We start from the raw sequence: 20,794 nt of genomic DNA on the forward strand, positions 1-20,794 counted from the left end.
ACTGCCCAATCCAATGACTTCAAGACATAAGAAATTGTACTTACGGAGGATGTCCGTACATTGAACAAATATTTCAATTCATAACAACGTAAACCTAACCTGAATAATTTAGATTACCATAAACGAATACATTCTCCCCAGTTTGCGGTCAACCGTTACTGGGAGAGAAGAGTATTCGTTCATTCATTCATTCATTCATTCATTCATTCATACCCGGTTCTCTTATGAAGTATTCTTATCCAGGTAAAACCTTATCTGAAAGGTCAGCGTCCTTCGATTCAGAGGGCACGTGGTTCGATTCCCGGCAGGTGGGGGATTTTAACTGCGAATAGTTAATTATCTTGCTCGGGTAAAAGAAAATAATAATAATTCATTCCAAATGGTGTATCTATATTAATTTTGTGATTTTCGATATTATGAACACAATTACACCACAGGACGTAACAGTAATGCACGGCCAACTTTGAGGACACATTCCTCACCAACAGAAGAACATTTTTAAAAATATCTATGCACACAGATCCGGAAACGCTTTTTTATGATAGAATTCATTTTCTACAACTCTGCATAAGTTATATTCATCATGAGAAACACACAGGAACAGAACGTACCTGAACGCCATACGAAACTCCTTACATGAAAGGTTCAGATTATCCTCAGGTAGCATTGATACATACATCAACCCACTGTCGCATTGAATCCCATTTTCCACACTGGGCAAAGAGTGGGACTCCGCCTTAACGGTCACTTCCTTCCCTATCCTATTCCACCGCTGCAATAAGACCAGTCTGCATTGGCGTAGCACAAAATCAGTTCAAAAAATTCCCACATATAATGTCCCAAATTGGAACCCTGGCACTCCTTGTGGAGAAACCTCCAGGGCAAAAAATATTCACCTCTGCTCCATGATATACTTCCTTCCAGGTTCTGACTTTGACAAGGAAACATAATATATAGAGAACATGGGTTAACATATAGCGACATAAACGGAACCTTGCGAAAATCCTCTACCAAAACTTTTTCACTAACAAATAAATGACGTTCTGGGGGTTAATCGAGTATGTAATGCTTTAACCTCCAGTGGTCCGTGCTCTCTAAGCTGCAAGTGTTCTGGACGAACAGGAAATGAATTTCACACGCAGTACATTGTGTCTTTGCTGTCATTGCAGGGCGAGAAACTTGGTGGAGTTGCGTGGGAAGAAGGGCGGACTCGTGGGATGTGTAATATTCTCCAGCCACTTGACTGTACAAAATAACTTGCTGTTCTCCTGGCTTTCTGTTTAATAGTTCTTACTCCCTGTGCACTTAATAAGATATTTTAAAATCAACACTTCTTCCGTATGATATTTTATGGGGAAAAGGGGGGAGGAGATTTGAACATCTGAGACAGAATATAGGGTTGAATGTAGTTATCAATCCATTAAATTAAGATACTACTTTATCTGCGATGTACAGGAAGTGGCTAATATAAATTTGTCTTCGCTATACTAGAATCATTGGGACTGAACTACCGCGTAAATGGTTATGAGTATTGGTAATTTTTAACATTACTACTAGAGTTATATTATATTATCATCCAAGACACTCGCAGCTTGTGGGGAAACATGTGATTATTACGGAACTTCGACTGTCTTTGACTCCACACTTTAATTTTTCTTCGACGACTTCACTATGTCAACATTTCCTTTCTACGTCGTCCAACGGAATTACTTCTTTGAGGTAAGAGTAGTGTTTCACTTATTCCCCTCATGATCCTTCCTTCATACTAAACGCTACATTGGTTATCTGACAATGCAAAAAGGAAAAAGTCAACGAAACGAAGGGCGGTTAATCTTCTTAACACAGTACAATAATAATCACAGTTAAGAAGTTTATTGTTAATTTGTTGACCTGCTCCATAGAGAATGTTGAAGCTGCCATTGAACTATACAGTATGTCGTCGTTGCGCCTGGAAGAAACCACTATGTGATGATGTTGTGGAGAAATACTTACCTGCAGCACTTTTATAATCAGGAGCGAGAATCCCGTGACCCAACTCAGATGACAAAACCTTTCCCGTCAAAGTTCTAAGCTGAAGTATTTGACATAGCGGTTTTCGCTGGCGTAGCAATGAAATTTTACATTGCCTATATTTGAGTAACGGGTTTATTATACGACAGGGATACCGTTGCAAACTCTGAAACATTGGAAGCTCATGTTCACGTTACAAGGTCTTTCATATAACAGTGTGTACAACATCTCTGTCTGTTAGGTCATCACCCCAGAGGCTGGTTGGATCCTCAAATAGCATCACCAAAGGCTATGCAGTTATAGGGAAACACAAAAACCAATGGCAATACCAAAATGAGGCGTACTAGGCAAGATGAGGAGTGAGGTAGTTTGCCATTGCTTTCCTCACTGGGCCAGACAGTGCTATTGTAGCACAACTAACCCTATGAGCAACACCTTTCATGACACTCAGACACACTGGTTGTGCTCTGAATGTCATTAATCAGCACCACCCATACCCCAGCAGTTTCCATATTGTCACAGCCATGGATGAGACTGGGACTTCAGTGGAAGCTACACTTTGCTCTGGCCTGTGCCAAGAGATGGATGCAAAAGTACTTCTTGATGGTTGCAGTGTTGCACGTTAACCTATCATCTTAAATAACACTTTTACGCTATTGTAACTATCGACAATATATTCGTTCCTCTAGTTGTTGACAAAAGATGTAACTTGGTTCCGAACTGTTTTGTGCATAAATGAAGATTCGTAACAAAACATGATGGCATTTTTTATATAAAATAAGTGTATTGCCTGTCGAGAAATTGGTTCTAATAGAACCTCAAATTGTTATTGTGAACGTATAAGTCCAAAACCATTACTTCTACACGTCACTTTAAAACAGAATCTAAGAGATAAGGAAGTGGATAAGTGTAGCAATGTTCGGCTCCATGGCTAAATGGTTAGCGTGCTGGCCTTTGGTCACAGGGGTACCGGGTTCGATTCCAGGCAGGGTCGGGAAATTTAACCATCATTGATTAATTTCCCTGGCAAGCGGGCTGGATGTATGTGTTGTCTTCATCATCATTTCATCCTCACCACGACGCGCAGGTCGCCTACGGGGTCAACTAAAAAGGCCTGCACCTGGCGAGCCTAACCCGTCCTGGGATTCCCCTACACTAAAAGCCATACGCCATTTCATTTTTCAGTGTAGTAATTGTACACGCGCTTCTTCCTCATGCACCTGAGTACAAAAGCATTGGAGAAGTGGTCAGTCCACGAGATACGCAACATCCTTCGGAAAATCCACATCGTCCATTCTTCTTCTGCTTCTACCACTTTGTCCCACAGCCTGACTGAGTGGCTCAGGTGGTTGAGGCGTGGCCTTCTGACTCACACTCGGCAGGTTCAAACCTGACTCAGTCTGGTGGTATTCGAAGGTGCTCAAATACGTGAGCCCCGTGTCGGGAGATTTACTCTTGAGAGACTAAATTCCGGCATCCCGGCGTCTCCGAAACCGAAAGAGTAGTTAGTGGGACGAAAAGCCAATAACATTATTATTAGTTTTCACATATTTGTGGAGTCGCAGATGCGAACTGTGTCGCACGTGTGGCTTCGGCCCTGTTTTACGACCGGATGCACTTCCTCACATCAACCCTGTATGGAGGGATGTAGCCTATTCACTATTGCGTGTTTCTGTGGTTGTTGGTAGTGTGGTGTGTTGTCGAAATAGGGCGTGTAAAGCGTTGGAACAAACACCCAGTCCCCGAGCCAGATGAATTAATCATACGTAATTAAAAAATCCGACCCGCCCGGGAATCGAACCCGGGACTACCTGACCATTCAGCCAAGGAGTTGGACCTTCTGAAAACCCAAATCTCGAAGGCATTTATTATCCTAATGGTTTTATATTTCAGAGTCCATGTTTCAGCGCCGTACAAAAGCACTGAGTATACATAGCATCTGAAGAAGTTGTGATGTGTCTCCAAGGTGAGGTTTCTGTCATACAGTAGATTCCCCACTTTTAGAAAGACCGAGCTCGATAGCTGCAGTCACTTAAGTGCGGCCAGTATCCAGTATTCCGCAGATAGTAGGTTCGAACCTCACTATCGGCAGCCCTGAAGATGGTTTTCCGTGGTTTCCCATTTTCACACCAGGCGAATGCTGGGGCTGTACCTTAATTAAGGCCACGGCCGCTTCCTTCTCACTCCTAGCCCTTTCCCGTCCCATCGTCGCCATAAGACCTATCTGTGTCGGCGCGACGTAAAGCAACTAGCAAAAAAAGGAACTTTTAGAAAGCTAGTACGAGCAATTTCTAATCGTACATGGATTTTAAAATACAGAGCTGAAAATCGGACTAAAAGACTATAAAATGCTGAGAATACCGTCATCCGATAATTGAATGAAAAAGTTTGGATTTTTGTATGAAGATACTAAATTTTTTATATCATTGACTTTAAAGTCACTTCTCTTCTTTTTCAGAGCCCATTCCTATCGCCACCCTTCTCAGCCTAGTGACGGGAAGCTTCATCCTAATCGTAGTCCTCGTGCTGGCCACGATCTACGCTAGTCGAAGGGAAAAGTGCTGCTTTGGACGTGAGTATTTTTAACATTTTTAACCACCAGTATTTATGTGTGATAAGATATACATTCTCGTTGTGCCTCAAAATACTCTTATGTGACAATGTCGGGGGGCTAAATACTGACCCGCAGCACAAGTATCACTTACAAGAAAAATTCGTTGATATACAGTAGTGTAGTCCATGCAGTACTGAACCTTACATGACATAACCTTTCTGCTCAGAGTCTAAACAAATATTTTTCTAGGCGCAACAACGATATACTATGACGCCGTGTTGAGGGAAACGTCTAACACGGAACACTGCTAGCCAAGTATTAGAAATAAGTCATTGTTTTGTGATACTGTCACCATTATATTTAGAGTTAACATAATATCGTACGATATTCTACAAAAAGTCCAGCTTAGCTAAGCGATCAAGAAACGTGGCCTGCTGGTAGTGTGTGGTGAAAATGGGAGCGGTCGTGTTTGTAGGGGATCGCATTGTCTGGGCTCACCTTTCTCCTATACTTGTCTCAAATCGCGCCTATCATGTATAATATAGGCCTATAAGTGGGAACCAATGTTCACGGCATTTAGTTTCTATCGACCCCAATGAGTATCAAGTGCGATAAGTGAATACGTAAAAGGATCGTAAAAATCACAAGCGTTGTTCAATAATTGAAATATTCAATTATTCAATTATAGAGTTGTAGATATTAAAATTCTAAAAACCTTGACTAATGAAAAATAGCTTCGTAGGAATTTGAAGATTAAAGTGTATAGAACCGTAGTTAAACCAGTGGTGAATTATGGATTAGGGATATGGACTCTTACTGGCACAGATGAAGAACTCCTCCGGAGATGGAAACGAAAGATATTAAGCAAAATATATGGACCCGTATGTAATAATGGAGTATGGAGGATAAGGAGGAATGAGGAAATAAAGATATTATATGGGGAACCAGATATTGTGACGGATATCAAGGGTAGTAGATTGAGATGGCTAGGACATGTGGAACGGATGCCTGAAGAGAGAGCAGGTAAGAAAGTATATCAGTGTAAAAAAGGCGGGAGAAGACTGAAAGGAAGACCAAGAAAGAGATGGCTGGATGATGTGGAGGAAGACCTCAGGAAGGTGGCTGTAAGAAGATGGAGAAGCAAGGCTACCGACCGAGAGGAGTGGGCTACGATAGTTCGCGAGACCAAGGCCCTCCACGGGCTATAGCGTCCAGGAGTAAGTATGTAAGTAAGATATTAAAATTAACGGGACGTCCAAGAGGTGGCAGCACTGGATGGCTACAGCTAAGAACGTGATTATTCTGGACAACATTCGTTTTCCAGTGGTAATGTACAAAGGAATACAACCTGCCATGATTCAGTTTTTATGCATGAAAGGTGCTTTGACCTGGAAAACTGACATGAAGTGTACTTGTAGTCCAATGTTATTCACGTCAACACGCAACAATGGACAATCGGTGCTGTTTTCACTTGGGTCATACAAATCACCCGCCTTAAAACCATTGTATCTCCGCTTGCGGCAATCATGCCTTTAATCTGCTGAAGAACGTCATGAACAGGAAGTGTTTCAGAATCGATCAGCTGGTTTCTAAGGCTGTGGTAGAATGGTTCGATCTGCAACCAGCGTCCTTCATTATAGAGAGCAGGCATATAGAGGTATAGTTGTTTCAATTTCCTCGTTAACGACCGGCACGCTTTTGAAGCCTAACTGGCTGGCCGTGTTTACATTCCTTGTCCGAGGAGCGTTAGGATTACCCCAACTCGAAATACAGCGTTTTCAACTTTCCCTTTCAACTACATAACTTCTAGGAGCGAGCAGTGAGATTGGACAATGCTACATGCAGTTGTGCAACACTGGAGACCTGACAAGCGAGCCGGCCTCAGGACCGGCACGCTTTTGAATTACTCCACGTGGACTATCACTTATAAAGCAAGCATGCTATTGGACAAGAGCCATCTGTTATTGGTCAAAACAAATTTATCGCGCAGGCTTTCTGAGACAAAGTTGGCTTGCTCGATCCTGGCTCAGTCCTGTGGTATTTGAAGGTTCTCAAATACGTTAACCCTGTGTCGGTAGATTTACCTCTACGTAACAAAACTCCTCTTGGACAAAATTCTGGCACCTCGACGTCTGCAAAACCGTAAAATTAGTTAGTGGGACTTAAAACCAATAACATTAGTATCATTAAATTTATCTCCATTAGCTCCTGAACTGAAGTCGGCGTCAGGAAGGGCATCCGGCCATAAAACATGCCATATAATTTCATATCACCTTATTCTCGACCAAATAGCAGGAAACAGGACTAAGGGGTGGACAAGCAATATTATTATTATTATTATTATTATTATTATTATTATTATTATTTAGCTTTATATTTCATAGTACCGTGCAAGATGGCTACGCATTTCTGGTAAAGTAACTGTTAGTTTGCATTTGGGAGATATCAGATTAGAACCCAATCGTTGGCCACCCTGAATATGGCTTTCCGTAGTTTCCCATTTTCACACCGGGCTAATGCTAACGTATTTGTATTCATTAGAGTAAAGGAAACCTACACCGCATCTATAAATGCACAGCACGATAAGTTGGATTTCAGTTTGAAATATTCTGAAATACAGTATATCACTAACGGCCTGTTGGTATTTCTAAGTACCAGTCTACATTTTGTTTGTTACGGGACAATGACCTAGATGTTATTCCCCTTTAAACAACAAGCATCATCATCGTCATCATCATCATCATCGCATTTTGTATCCTGAGATGGTAATTGTCAACTAAAACGCAGGAATACTGTACAGAGCTAATCTCTGGACTCTTAGCTACCGAGAAAACGTATACTGGACCTTACAAGACGATATATACATTAATTTGCACCCAGCCTGTGACACTGTTAGGATCAAATGGTGCTGTAATCACGATACACAGCTGTGTTCAAACCTCCATAGAATAACAATGTAGGTGTGCACAACGCAAGCGGTATTTTATAGTTACTGTAGAAACTTCAGAGAAGCGGTATTGACAAGCGCTATTAGACTTCAAAGCCTGAATTACATTCCTGGTATTATTTCAGAATTTGCTACTTTAAAGCACCGTCAATAATGAAAGGTTTAAAAGCCTTGAGGCTATAACCACTCTCACCACAACTGGTAAGTAATACCATCACTCATATAGGTCTACTATCAGAACAACCGTACAGTTAAAATTGGAGCTGCAGATAATCGGGGGAGCATGCAAACTCCACTCAAACCTGCACATTCCCACGCAATCAGTACACTAATATTTCCTTCAGAAAATCTTACGTAATCATTCTGAAACTTATTTTTTTAAATTAGGTATATTAAAACAGTATACACCAGTTGAATTGAAGGAACCATAACTTTATCCCACTTCAAGTAAGATGCGGCTATAAATTGTATGATTTATTTATTTTTTTGTTAAAGTGAAAGTTCGAGTTAGGAAATAAAAATCGCGTTGGGTTACTGAAAGACAATATTTAAAAACATACTCATCAAAAACGAAAGTTTAGGCATATTTTCTGTTTACGTACCAATGACTAATATTTGTTTCATTTAAGGTTGTTTCCGAGCGTTTAAGTGAGGTAATGAAATGAAATGTCATATGGCTTTTAGTGCCGGGATATCCCAGGACGGGATCGGCGCGCCAGGTGCAGGTCTTTCTATTTGACCCCCGTAGGCGACCTGCGCGTCGTGATGAAATGATGATGAAGACAACACATACACCCAGCCCCCGTGCCGTAGGAATCAACCAATTAAGGTTAAAATCCCCGACCCGACCGGGAATCGAACCTGGGACCCTCTGAACCGAAGGCCAGTACGCTGACCGTTCAGCCAACGAGGTTTAAGTGAGGTTAAGTGCGCGCAGCTGTGAGTTTTGCATTCGGAAGATAGTGGATTCAAACCCCACTCTCGGAAGCCGTGAATATTTTTTCGATGGTTTCCCATTTTCACACCGGGCAATGCTGATGCTGTACCGTAATCAAGGCCATGGCTGCTTTCTATCCCATCGTCGTCATAACACCTCTCTGTGTCGATGCGACGTAAATCAACTTGGAAAAAATACACTGTGAGTACGTTGTTTAAGTTATGGCAAACCTACCTTCTTCACAGCTTGGAATATTCGACTCACGACTGGCAAACAAATCCAGTACGCAAGAGCTGAAGTGACGTCCAAGCAAGCTTGTCAGTGTGCCTTGCTTCTGTGCACTGTGCATTAGATGCCTCGTGATATGCTCTCAGAGGCCAACCATATCAGAATCATCACTTTGATGCACGAGAACATGGGACAAGCTGACGTTGCTAACACTGACCAGGTAACTCACTGTCTGCACGGTTTGAAAGGCACCAATTCAGTCGCAGATCGACATCATGCGAGCGGTCCATTGAGAACAACAGCAGCTCAAGACTGGCATATACGCATATCTACACGTAGACACTCTACACGTACAGCTGCTACTCTGTGGTATAGATTCAAGACGACACAGGGGTTACCCCAAACTGTGCGCAATATACTCCATGATATATTTAAGAAGACCCCTCAGGACTCCTCCACTTTGACGACATCACCGGCTGGCTCGCGTTCAATGGGCTAGAGCACATCAGACTTGGACACAAGAGCAATCACCCAGATCGTTGTTCAGTTACGAAGTTAGTGTGGACTGATTTACACCCCGATGACAAATCTATGCGCATACGGGGAACAGGAGAAGAACGTTACAATGAATCATTCTCAGTAGAACGGCACCAAATGTTTGGAGGTTCAGCACTATTCAGTGCAAGTATCATGTTCGGCTGCCGTACATAACTGGTTCAGATTGAAGAAAAACAGGTCATAGTGTACGAACGCAACATTCTGCGCGGTTCTGCTGAGACCACAGGAGATGAGTTTACTCTACAGGATAATATCGCTCATCCATATCGAGCAAAAGTTATGATCGGCAGAACTGACTAGCCAGCGTCTTCTCTGGACATGAACTGGTCTAAGAATGCGCACACGTTTCTCAAAAGAGTAACATCCAACCATGTGGTGGTTTTTGTCAGTGTGGGGTGCTAATAAATATTATGTCCATACCAATGGATAAAAGGACGAAAATCTTAGCATAGATAATAATAGGATGGTCGACCCACAACATCAAAGATCGTCAAACGGTAATCATTAGGACACCATAACGCTATAGGCAAACAAATGTTATTTCACTGGTGGTGACTTGTCGGAGCACGGAAAGGCATGCGCTTAATACCTCGTTGGGTCAAACCTAGTATATCAGACTTACTATTCATCAATCAGCAGAGCCAGTGGACGCCACGGCGGGCTAACCGAAAGGGGTATCCGTGGTAAGTACAATGTTCAAAAAAAAAAAAAAAAAGGAGAAGTAAAAGGTAAAAGTGAGAGAGAACGTACAACAAACCAAATGTAAGAAAGGAGAATTGATTTAAAATAAGTTGTATTTAAACTTCAAATGACTAGAATAGGCAGTGTATAACAAACAAAGAATGGGAATTACAAACATTTAACAAGGGCTCAGCCCGTTTGACAACCAAAATACAATCAAGAATAATAATAATTAAGAATACTTGGGAATAACGATTATGATTTTCAAAAAAAGCCCAAGACCAGAGTTCGACAGAAAAAAAAACAGAATCAGCACCTACAATAAGTTCACTACCTTTTTTTAAGACACTTTGGTTAAGAAATAAAGGGGGGTATATTTGAAAAATAATGATTTAAGGCCACCCTTACAATCTTCATTTAAAAGCCAAAGGAGGGCAAGAGAGTTATAGCACGTCGGGAGACAAAAATTTTTACAACTCAATACCGGAAAAGAAGAAAGGGAAAGAAAAAGGAAGCAGAGTGAGAAGGGAAGAAGAGAGAAAGAAAGGGGGGGGGGGGAATCCTTCCAGGCTGCTTAAAAGCTATCACGTTGGCAAAGTAAGCGACCACTCGGGCCTGTAAAAATGTTCAGGATGTGGCAACACTTCTATCACTTGTCCAAGCACAGTTTATTTTGGCGTATGAGATAGATAAAGGTATCAGTCTGCAGGACTCAGTTAGAATGGAGACCATGAAGTCACTAAATAATTTAACATTCAAAGTTCAAATCTTGATATAGACCACGAAAGATATAAAAGGTTGTAACATTTTGCTCACCCAGTCTGTTGGTAAACAATGCAGCTATTCACAAATAAAAGTAGGTAAAACGTCGCAACGGGCCAGCCGCTAGCGAACAGTTCCGCTCTCTCCACTCGTGTTGTTTTCCAACTCAATGTCTGACCGCAGAAACTAAGGAATAGCTTGCTTATATAGGTGGTGAACAGATTCGAGAAGTTACTCGATGAAAAATACGTAGGTGTGACGTCACAACAAGGGAAGAGGAACAGTGCCGGAGAACAGGCCAGTTAGTGAACAGCTGGGCGAGCAAGCAGATGAATGCGACAGAAGGCAGAAGGTAAGATGTAGTAGAGCGGTCGTAACAACCATCAACGTCCAGTACTAACGATTAGTGCCCTAAAAGGTGCTACCATCGAGGAGTGAGCCGTATTCCTCAGTAAATGCTCTGTAATTTGGTACGGAGCATGCGCCATCGCATTCAAGAGTGCCTCAGGATTCGATTCGTGGAACACCAACATATTAACTCATGTGACTGAATTAAAAACTGGCTTTAATTTTTGATTTACTAACTCGGGGGTTCCTTAATTTGTTTGGTTTAGTCCCATTCGGATTGTTTTTCTTTCTATACTGGTTCTAAAGTTACCGAGAAGTACATGATTTCATCGTATTTCCTATTCTGTATTTCACATGATACAATACTATATTGGTTCCCCCTCACCACAACATAATCTGTGACATCCTTCTTTTGATGGGTGAAGTCGAGAATACATGTTTCGTAGTTGTATTACAGACTAGTTTTTGTCAGGAAATCCAAATTATTTTACGTATAGTTTAGCTCGAAGCATCCTGTAGGAATTATTATCATTATTATTATTATTATTATTATTATTATTATTATTATTATTATTATTATTATTATTACCGGTATTATTATTGAATGCAGACATTTCTATTTGACGCAGTTTGGGCTACCTGTGTGTATTGTTATATTTATTAAGTAGCAAGATACCCGTGCTTCGCTACGGTATTATACTGAAATTGATAATTGAATGTTGTTTTAGATATATAACCAGCCGAGATCCGCGATCTGAATCGTTTTCTGCGAGAATCCGTCAAAATTTGCGATCTGACTCGTTTTCTAATAGATTACGGCAAGTTTCCTCCCATTTTTCAATCTTTCTTTCCAGCAATCGATTTCGTACTTCCCGGGCTAGGTCCAGGTATTCCACCCGGTCAGTTGGGTCCCTAAATCTTTGCCATCTTTTCTTATAAGCATTTTTAATATGGAACAAATCCTTCAGGAGATCCGGCGTGGTGTCGTCTTGGGTGCCATGGCGGTACTGAACCCGCGGCCGGACTGCATTCTTAGTCATTACCCGTCCATAGCCCGTTTTCACCGCGGTCCGCACATTTGACGACGGTCCAGAACATTATTATTATTATTATTATTATTATTATTATTATTATTATTATTATTATTATTATTATTATTATTATTATTATAGATGTTCTGGACCCCACAGCAAGATTCAAGACCGCTACTTGGCGGTAAATTACATCTGCTGCTATTGTCATTGTCGAGAATATAACCAGCACCATTGCCGCGCGTAGGCAAGTGTGCGGGATTTCTGGCGATACGAATGACATACTTCCGTGCATTATTGACATTATTATAGAGGTGAACAATTGGACGGTCAATCTCATTCCTATCGTTTATTTCAAATGTGTTTAAATTTTGATTCATATGCCAGGAGAATCTACTGTAATACAAGAACGTTCTCCGAAGGAAAAAATGGCTCTTGAAAACGAACCCAGGAAAGATTAAAAAAGATCGGTTTATGATCAAAATAAGTACATCGGAAATCTACAGCCTGTTTCCAGTCATTCGACAGGGTCAGGAATGGAATGAATAAAGCCCCATCTAGCGGCGAGAGTAGGAATTGTGCCGGCTGCCGAAGCACTCCTCTGGGGCAATGATCTATGAATAACAAATGAAATGAAATATTGGACGGTGTTGCTGGAATGAATGATGACAGGGAAAATCGGAAGTATTCGGAGAAAAACCTGTCTCGCCTCCGTTTTGTCCAGCACGAATGTCACATGGAGTGACCGGGATTTGAACCACGGAACCCAGCTGTGAGAGGCCGGCGCGCTGCCGCCTGAGCAACGGAGGCTCCTTATAAGTACATTATGAACAGCAAAATCAATTGGTTTCACCTCCTTTTACACCCCACGGCCGTTAAGTTTATTTACTCCCCCCCTAAAAAAATAAAAGAAGGAGTGTTTCTTTATGTTTAAAGGAGATTCCAAACCCCAATGATCACGTCTATTACATTCAGTTTTGAGATAAAAGTATCCCCATACAAATAATTCACATTTTTTACTTCCTTTCACACTTCCCCCCCCCCACTTATGTGAATTTTCCGGCCAAAAACACTTGTTTCTTTAATAGTAAAGGATCTTCTAAATAGCAATTATCACGACTCTAACTTCTTCAGTTTTTGATTTATGTGTCCTCATGAAAGGCATTCAACTCCTTTCCACTTCCGCCCCCCTAGATTGTTTTCCCCACAAAACGCGTTTTTCTTTATTTTTAAAGGAGATCAAAATACCAATTTTCACGTCCGTAATAATTTTAGTTTTTATTAGATGTATGTATTCTCATACAATTAAGTCGATTAATTTTTGAATTCTTTCACCTCCCCCCTTTCATTGGATTTTCCGAGAATACGCGTTTCTTTATTTTTAAAGGAGATCCCATATAGAAATTTTCAATTCTGTAATATATTCAGTTTCTGAGATATATGTATCCTCATTAAAGGCATCAACCCACTATTCACCCTTTTACACCCCTCCTATTGGGATTTACAGAAAACGAAAAAATACGTGTTCCTTTATTTTTAAAGGAGATTCTAAATACCAATTTTTACATCTGTAAACTTTTAAAGTTTTAGGATATAGACACATTCATTTTAAAAATGAACCCCCCTTTTCACCCCCATTGTTTGGATTTTTCAAAAACGAAAAAATACGTGTTTCCTTATTTTAAAATGGATCCCCATTACAAATTTTCAAGTCTGTAATATCTTCAGGTTCTGAAATTTAAGTAACCTCATTAAAGGCATTCAACCCCTTTTTCACCCTTTTCCACCCTTCCTATCGGGATTTTTCGAAAACAAAAGAATACGTGTTTCTTTATTTTGAAAGGAGATTCTAAATACCATATTTTACATCTATAAACTTTATAAGTTTTGAGATATAGATACACTCATTTTAAAAATTCACCCCGCTTTCACCCCCCATTAATTGGATTTTCCAAAAACAAAAAATACGTGTTTCCTTATTTTTGAAGGAGATCCCAAACACCAATTTTCAGGTCTGTAATACATTCAGTTTCTGAGATATAAGTATCCTCATTAAAGGCATTCAACCCATTTTTCACTCCTTTTCACCCCTCCTATTAAGATTTTCCGAAAACAAAAAAATACGTGATTCTTTATTTTTAATGAAGATTCTAAATACCAATTTTTACATGTGTAAACTTTAAAAGTTTTGAGATATAGATGCACTCATTTTAAAACTTCACACCCTTTTCACCCTCCCATTAATAGGATTTTCCAAAAACAAAAAATACGCGTTTCTTTATTTTTAAAAGAGATCAAAAGTACCAATTTTCAGGTCTGTAATATGTTCAGTTTCTGAGATATAAGTACCGGTATCCTGATTAAAGGCATTCAACCCCTTTTTCACCCGTTTTCACCCCTCCTATTGGGATTTTCCGAAAACAAAAAAAATACGCGTTTCCTTATTTTTAAAGAAGATTCTAAATACCAATTTTTATATCTGTAAACTTTTAAAGTTTTGAGATATAGATACACTCATTTTAAAATTTCAGCCCCCCCCCCCTTTTCACCCCCTTAGCGACGGAATATCCAAAAATCCTCTCTTAGCGAGCACCTACATCTTAATATAAATGTATCCCCAAAGTTTCATTTCTTTATGTCCAGTAGTTTTGGCTCGGCGATGATGAATAAGTCAGTCAGTCAGTCAGGACAAGTTATTTTATATAATCTGTATTATAGATATGAACGTTGGCGCCATGGTTCATAAATAATACTTGTCTTATTTCTCTCCACTTGTTATGGTTATTTTTTGGTTTTCAAACGTATTGTGTGAATTTTTTAAATACGAATTGTACTGTGTTCTGGCTAAGAAACACAATATCTAGACGCCTAGCAGAATAATCCAGCATGTCAATAATGCTGGGTCGTGTGTCAGGCCATGGCAAAGGCAGGGTTGCCGCCCTCGCCTTGAGACTACCAGACACATTGGCGCGTAAAGAGAACCTGGATTAGTCACTGAAGACAATCTGATTCCAGTCCGCGGCAGTTCAAGTTTGTCATTCACGACACCACTGTAAACGGAGACGGTTGTGAGCGGGTGTCAATAGCAGACTCGTTATGTGCACCATAAAACATAACCTTCCTCCGGCCAAGCATCTGGACTTGATGAGGTTCAGTAGAAGGGGTGGAAACACAAGGAGCCACAATCAGCTACCGAGTGTTTTAAAGTTTTCATGTACCCGGAGGTTTTGACCTCCCTCCCAAGTCTTGGTCATCAATGAACAAAACGTGGCCGATGCGCATATTTCGTCGATAATCTGGGATGTCCATGACAGATAAAAGCAGATTTTGTGGAGGTTCGATCATTCTTAATTGGGTGGTTGAGTTAATTCAGTGTGTGGCACTAAAGTTGTGATATTTGTACTTTATTTTTGCTGGAGTATTTAAGAAAATAATTGCACACAAGTATGCATGATGAAAGAATATCACATATTACAATAGGAGATTATTTAGCTTGGTCTTTCTTGTATGACAGTTGGTAATATGATATCTGTCACATGGCAGGTCGCAGAGATCGCATACTCATTCCGGTTGAGGTTCATGGAATGGTTTGTTTTTAAATATTTGGTGGTGGTAACCATGCACCGCTAATCCCGTTGTCAAATGAAGAAGGTCTTAATTTCATCCCGTGCATGGCCAATTACATTTGTGGTGTAGAACTCCGACCGTATTGTATCCTCTTCTCTCGTCTTTCTTGTACAAAATTTGCCCAGATAGTCGTGAAGGGGAGCGAGAATCATTTTCATATGCTCTCAACCAGGAAAGTTTTTTTCGTGAGTTCGTATACTAACCTTGATATGGTGTACTTGGACATTCCTAGAGCTAATTTTAAGAAAGGAAACTTTGATTTCTCCAGACTCTTGAGGTCCTTTACTGTGTGATTTTTCCAAATGATATCTGTACCGTAACATAGTGTCGGAATAGTTTCAGCTTCGAAGAGTTTTAAGGCAGGAGAAAGATTTATGATTTTGCTGGAGTATTGATTCCTTGTTGCCGTAAATTGCATACCGGTACATAAATAATATCAATACTTCTTTAGTTCTATTGTCATCCGTTAAGATAAACAATATGAAATAAGTAAATAACTCTGTAACATAACCCTGTGTTTCGTAATATTCTTTCTGTCTCCATATCATATCGCTGCGGATACATTTCTAAGTCTAGTGGAATCCATCATTGGTAGAAATGAGGGGTTTATCAGAGCAAACATTAATAATACACTGACTGACAGAGCAAATGCAACACCAAGAAGGAGTGGTTTGAAAGGGATGAAAGTTGGGGAAAAAACAGAGACGGCACGGACGAATAATAGATGTTTATTGCAAACCGATATGCAGGTTACACAATGCGCACGGCATCGACTCAGTAGGATGTAGGACCACCGCGAGCGGCGATTCACGCAGAAACACGTCGAGGTACAGAGTCAATAAGAGTGCGGATGGTGTCCTGAGGGATGGTTCTCCATTCTCTGTCAACCATTTGCCACAGTTGGTCGTCCGTACGAGGCTGGGGCAGAGTTTGCAAACGGCGTCCAATGAGATCCCACACGTGTTCGATTGGTGAGAGGTCCGGAGAGTACGCTGGCCACGGAAGCATCTGTACACCTCGTAGAGCCTGTTGGGAGATGCGAGCAGTGTGTTTTCGGGCATTATCCTGCTGAAACAGAGCATTGGGCAGCCCCTGAAGGTACGGGAGTGCCACCGGCCGCAGCACATGCTGCACGTAGCGGTGGGCATTTAACGTGCCTTGAATACGCACTAGAGGTGACGTGGAATCATACGCAATAGCGCCCCAAACCATGATGCCGCGTTGTCTAGCGGTAGGGCGCTCCACAGTTACTGCCGGATTTGACCTTTCTCCACGCCGACGCCACACTCGTCTGCGGTGACTATCACTGACAGAACAGAAGTGTGACTCATCGGAGAACACGACGTTCCGCCATTCCCTCATCCAAGTCGCTCTAGCCCGGCACCATGCCAGGCGTGCACGTCTATGCCGTGGAGTCAATGGTAGTCTTCTGAGCGGACGCCGGGAGTGCAGGCCTCCTTCAACCAATCGACGGGAAATTGTTCTGGTCGATATTGGACATGCTGAAGAATGGCGGTTGACGTGGCGTGCGGGGCTGCCACCGCTTGGCGGCGGATGCGCCGATCCTCGCGTGCTGACGTCACTCGGGCTGCGCCTGGACCCCTCGCACGTGCCACATGTCCCTGCGCCAACCATCTTCGCCACAGGCGCTGCACCGTGGACACATCCCTATGGGTATCGGCTGCGATTTGACGAAGCGACCAACCTGCCCTTCTCAGCCCGATCACCATACCCCTCGTAAAGTCGTCTGTCTGCTGGAAATGCCTCCGTTGACGGCGGCCTGGCATTCTTAGCTATACACGTGTCCTGTGGCACACGACAACACGTTCTACAATGACTGTCGGCTGAGAAATCACGGTACGAAGTGGGCCATTCTCCAGCGCCGTGTCCCATTATCGTTCGCTACGTGCGCAGCACAGCGGCGCATTTCACATCATGAGCATACCTCAGTGACGTCAGTCTACCCTGCAATTGGCATAAAGTTCTGACCACTCCTTCTTGGTGTTGCATTTGCTCTGTCAGTCAGTGTACGATATCACGAAACGGATCATATTAAATTTACTCATTCAGGTGTATAACTGTGAGTACAAAAATAGAAATATATAAATTCGGAATACGTTTAAATTCTGAATCAAAAAAACACTTCTGTTTCCCTGGGCATAGTGTATTCAATATCCTGCAATACAGGAAATATCTTACTAAGCAATATTTTCTCTCTCTCGTTGAAACTTCTCTGTCACAACTCTAATTGCTTCTCTCTTATTCAACATGCCACGACGTATTCAGGTTATCTCAAAAGTACACGCAAATGCAGTATTATACGGAGCTTCCAAATGGTGAACACCATTCAGAGACGTTTAATATTTCGAGCTGCTTCTGTTCATGTTATGAACCTGTTATTCTTATTTCCTATTTATGTACAGGGTGACCCAAATGTCCGTTAACATTTGACGAGGCAATACTTCACGGAATATTCGAGGTAGAGAGGTAATTATCTACATAATAACATATGGAGCACATCTGTTATACACTGATAATTTCACCTTCACAAATGGTGTTTTACTGACACCGAAATAATGTACACAAAATGACCAACAGATGGCACTTCGTGCGATACACAAGCAATAACTGGCATAACAAGATATTCAGGAAATGCAATGCTCTTTATAATTCATACTCAGCATGTCGGCCGTCGTTTATCAACAATACCTGCAGTCGAGGGACAATGATGTGAACAACACTGTACAGCATATCCGGAGGTATGGTGATAAATTGCCGTCGGATGTTGTGTTTTAGCATTCCTAATGAGGTCGGACGATCGCGGCAGATTTACAACTTCAGGTAACGCCACAAGTAATAATCACATGGATTGAGGTCTGGGGACCGGGGAGGCTAAGCATGCCATGTATCGATTGGCGCCGCATCTGATGCCTCTCTCACGGCAGCTCCTTTTATACCGTACACGTTTCTCATGTGGCATCACTGACGTGTTGCTGTCCATCGCCATCTGTTGGCCTGTTTGTGCACTCGTTGTTAGTGTTGATAAAACCCAATGTTGTGCAAATCCTGTGTGTCAGTTTTTACGTCTCTACCTCCGATAATCCGTGAAGTATTGCCTCGTCAAATGTGAACGGACTTTTGGATCACCATGTACATGCACACTAACGTAACCCTCATAGCAAGTTTTTACACACATGAAGTGTTGTATATATCTGCAAGAAAATGGAAGAAAATAATCAAGCATGTTGTTCGCTACTGAAATTTATAACTGAATGCTTATTGTTTTAGATATATAATCCGCCGAAATTCGTGATCTGACTCGTTTTCGGCGAAAATCCACCAAAATTCCCGATCTGACTCGTTCTCTATTAGATTACGGCATGTTTCCTCCCATTTTCAGTCTTCCTTTCCAGCAATCGATTTCGTACTACCCGGGCTAGGCTCAGGTATTCCTCCCGGTCAGTTGGGTCCCTAAATCTTTGCCATATTTTCCTATAATCATTTTTAATATGGATAAAATCTTCAGGAGAACCGGCGTGGTGTCATATTGGGTGCCTTGGCGGCACTAAACCCACGGCCGGACTGCATTCTTAGTCATTACCAGTCCAGGAGCCGTTTCCAGCGCAGTCCGCACAACTGACGACAGTCCGGAACATTATTATTATTATTAATATTATTATTATTATTATTATTATTATTATTATTATTATGTGTTGCTGTAATGGCTGATGACAGGGAAAACCGGAGTATCCGGAGAAAAACCTGTCCCGCCTCCGTTTTGTCCAGCACGAATGACACATGTAGTGACCGGGATTTGAACCACGGAACCCAGCTGTGAGAGGCCGGCGCGCTGCCGCCTGAGCAACGGATGATCCTTATAAGTACATTAAGAACAGTAAAATCAATTTGTCTCACCTCCTTCTACACCCCACCACCGTTAAGTTTATTTACCGCCACCCACTCCCCCCCAAAAAATTAAAAGAATGCTTGCTTCTTGATGTTTAAAGGAGATTCCAAACACCAATGTTCACGTCTATTACCTTCAGTTTTGAGATATAAGTATCCCCATAAGAATAATTGATTTTTTCACTTCATTTCACACTACACCCCCCCTCCCACTAAGTGAATATTCCCGCAAAAATTACTTGTTTCTTTAATAGTAAAGGATCTTCTAAATACCAGTTATCACGACTCTAACTTCTTCAGTTTTTGATTTATGTGTCCTCATAACAGGAATTCAACTCCTTTACACTCCCACCCTCCAAGATGGTTTCCTCCCAAAAACGCGTTTTTCTTTGTTTTTAAAGGAGATCCAAATACGAATTTTCACCTCTGTAACAGCTTTAGTTTTTATTAGATGTATGTGTTCACATACAATTAAGTCAACTAAATTTTCAATTATTTCACCCCCTCCCTCCCCCCCTTCATTGGATTTTCCGAGAATACGTGTTCCTTTACTTTTATAGCAGATTGCAAATATCAAATTTCACGTCTGTAACATCTTCATTTTTGAGATATCAGTAGCCTAATTAAAAGAATTCAACACCATTTTCAGTCACATTTTCCCCCCCTCCACCCAAGTGGCATTTCCGAAAACTAAAAATACACATTTCTTTATGTTTAATAGAGATAATAAATACCATTTTTAACTTCTGTAACATGCTAAGTTTTTATAGATATACTGTAAAAATTCTCATTTTAAAATTTATCCCCTTTTGAGTTCCCCTTAAGTGGAGTTTCCGAAAACATATCACCTATGTTTCTTTACATTTACAGGAGATTCCAAACACCCACTTTTTACGTCTGTAAGATTTTACGTTTCCAAGATATTCTGTAGATATAGTCTTTAAAAAAATTAATTTGTCACTCCTGTTTAACCGCCATTAATTGGATTTTCCAAAAACTAAAAAATGCGTGTTTCTTTATTTATAAAGGAGATCCCATATACAAATTTTCACTTCTGTAATATCTTTCGTTTCTGAGATATATGTATCCTTATTAAAGGCATTCAACCCATTTTTCACCCTTTTACACCCCACCTATTGCGATTTACAGCAAACAAAAAAATACGTGTTCCTTTATTTTTAGAGGAGATTCTAACTACCAACTTT

At 41.1% G+C, this 20,794-nt stretch overlaps 1 protein-coding gene across 1 annotated transcript in view; it reads left to right on the top strand.

The window, feature by feature from the left end:
- LOC136877820 (synaptogenesis protein syg-1) overlaps positions 1-20,794 on the top strand; it is a 493,171-nt gene that overhangs the window by 418,781 nt on the left and 53,596 nt on the right. Inside the window, exon 10 of the mRNA XM_068228753.1 lies at positions 4,469-4,582. Within this exon, the coding sequence (XP_068084854.1) occupies positions 4,469-4,582 (114 nt within the window). The remainder of the gene's footprint in view (positions 1-4,468; positions 4,583-20,794) is intronic.

The sequence above is a fragment of the Anabrus simplex genome, chromosome 7 (assembly GCF_040414725.1).
Source record: "Anabrus simplex isolate iqAnaSimp1 chromosome 7, ASM4041472v1, whole genome shotgun sequence".
Classification (NCBI taxonomy): Eukaryota; Metazoa; Arthropoda; class Insecta; order Orthoptera; family Tettigoniidae; genus Anabrus; species Anabrus simplex.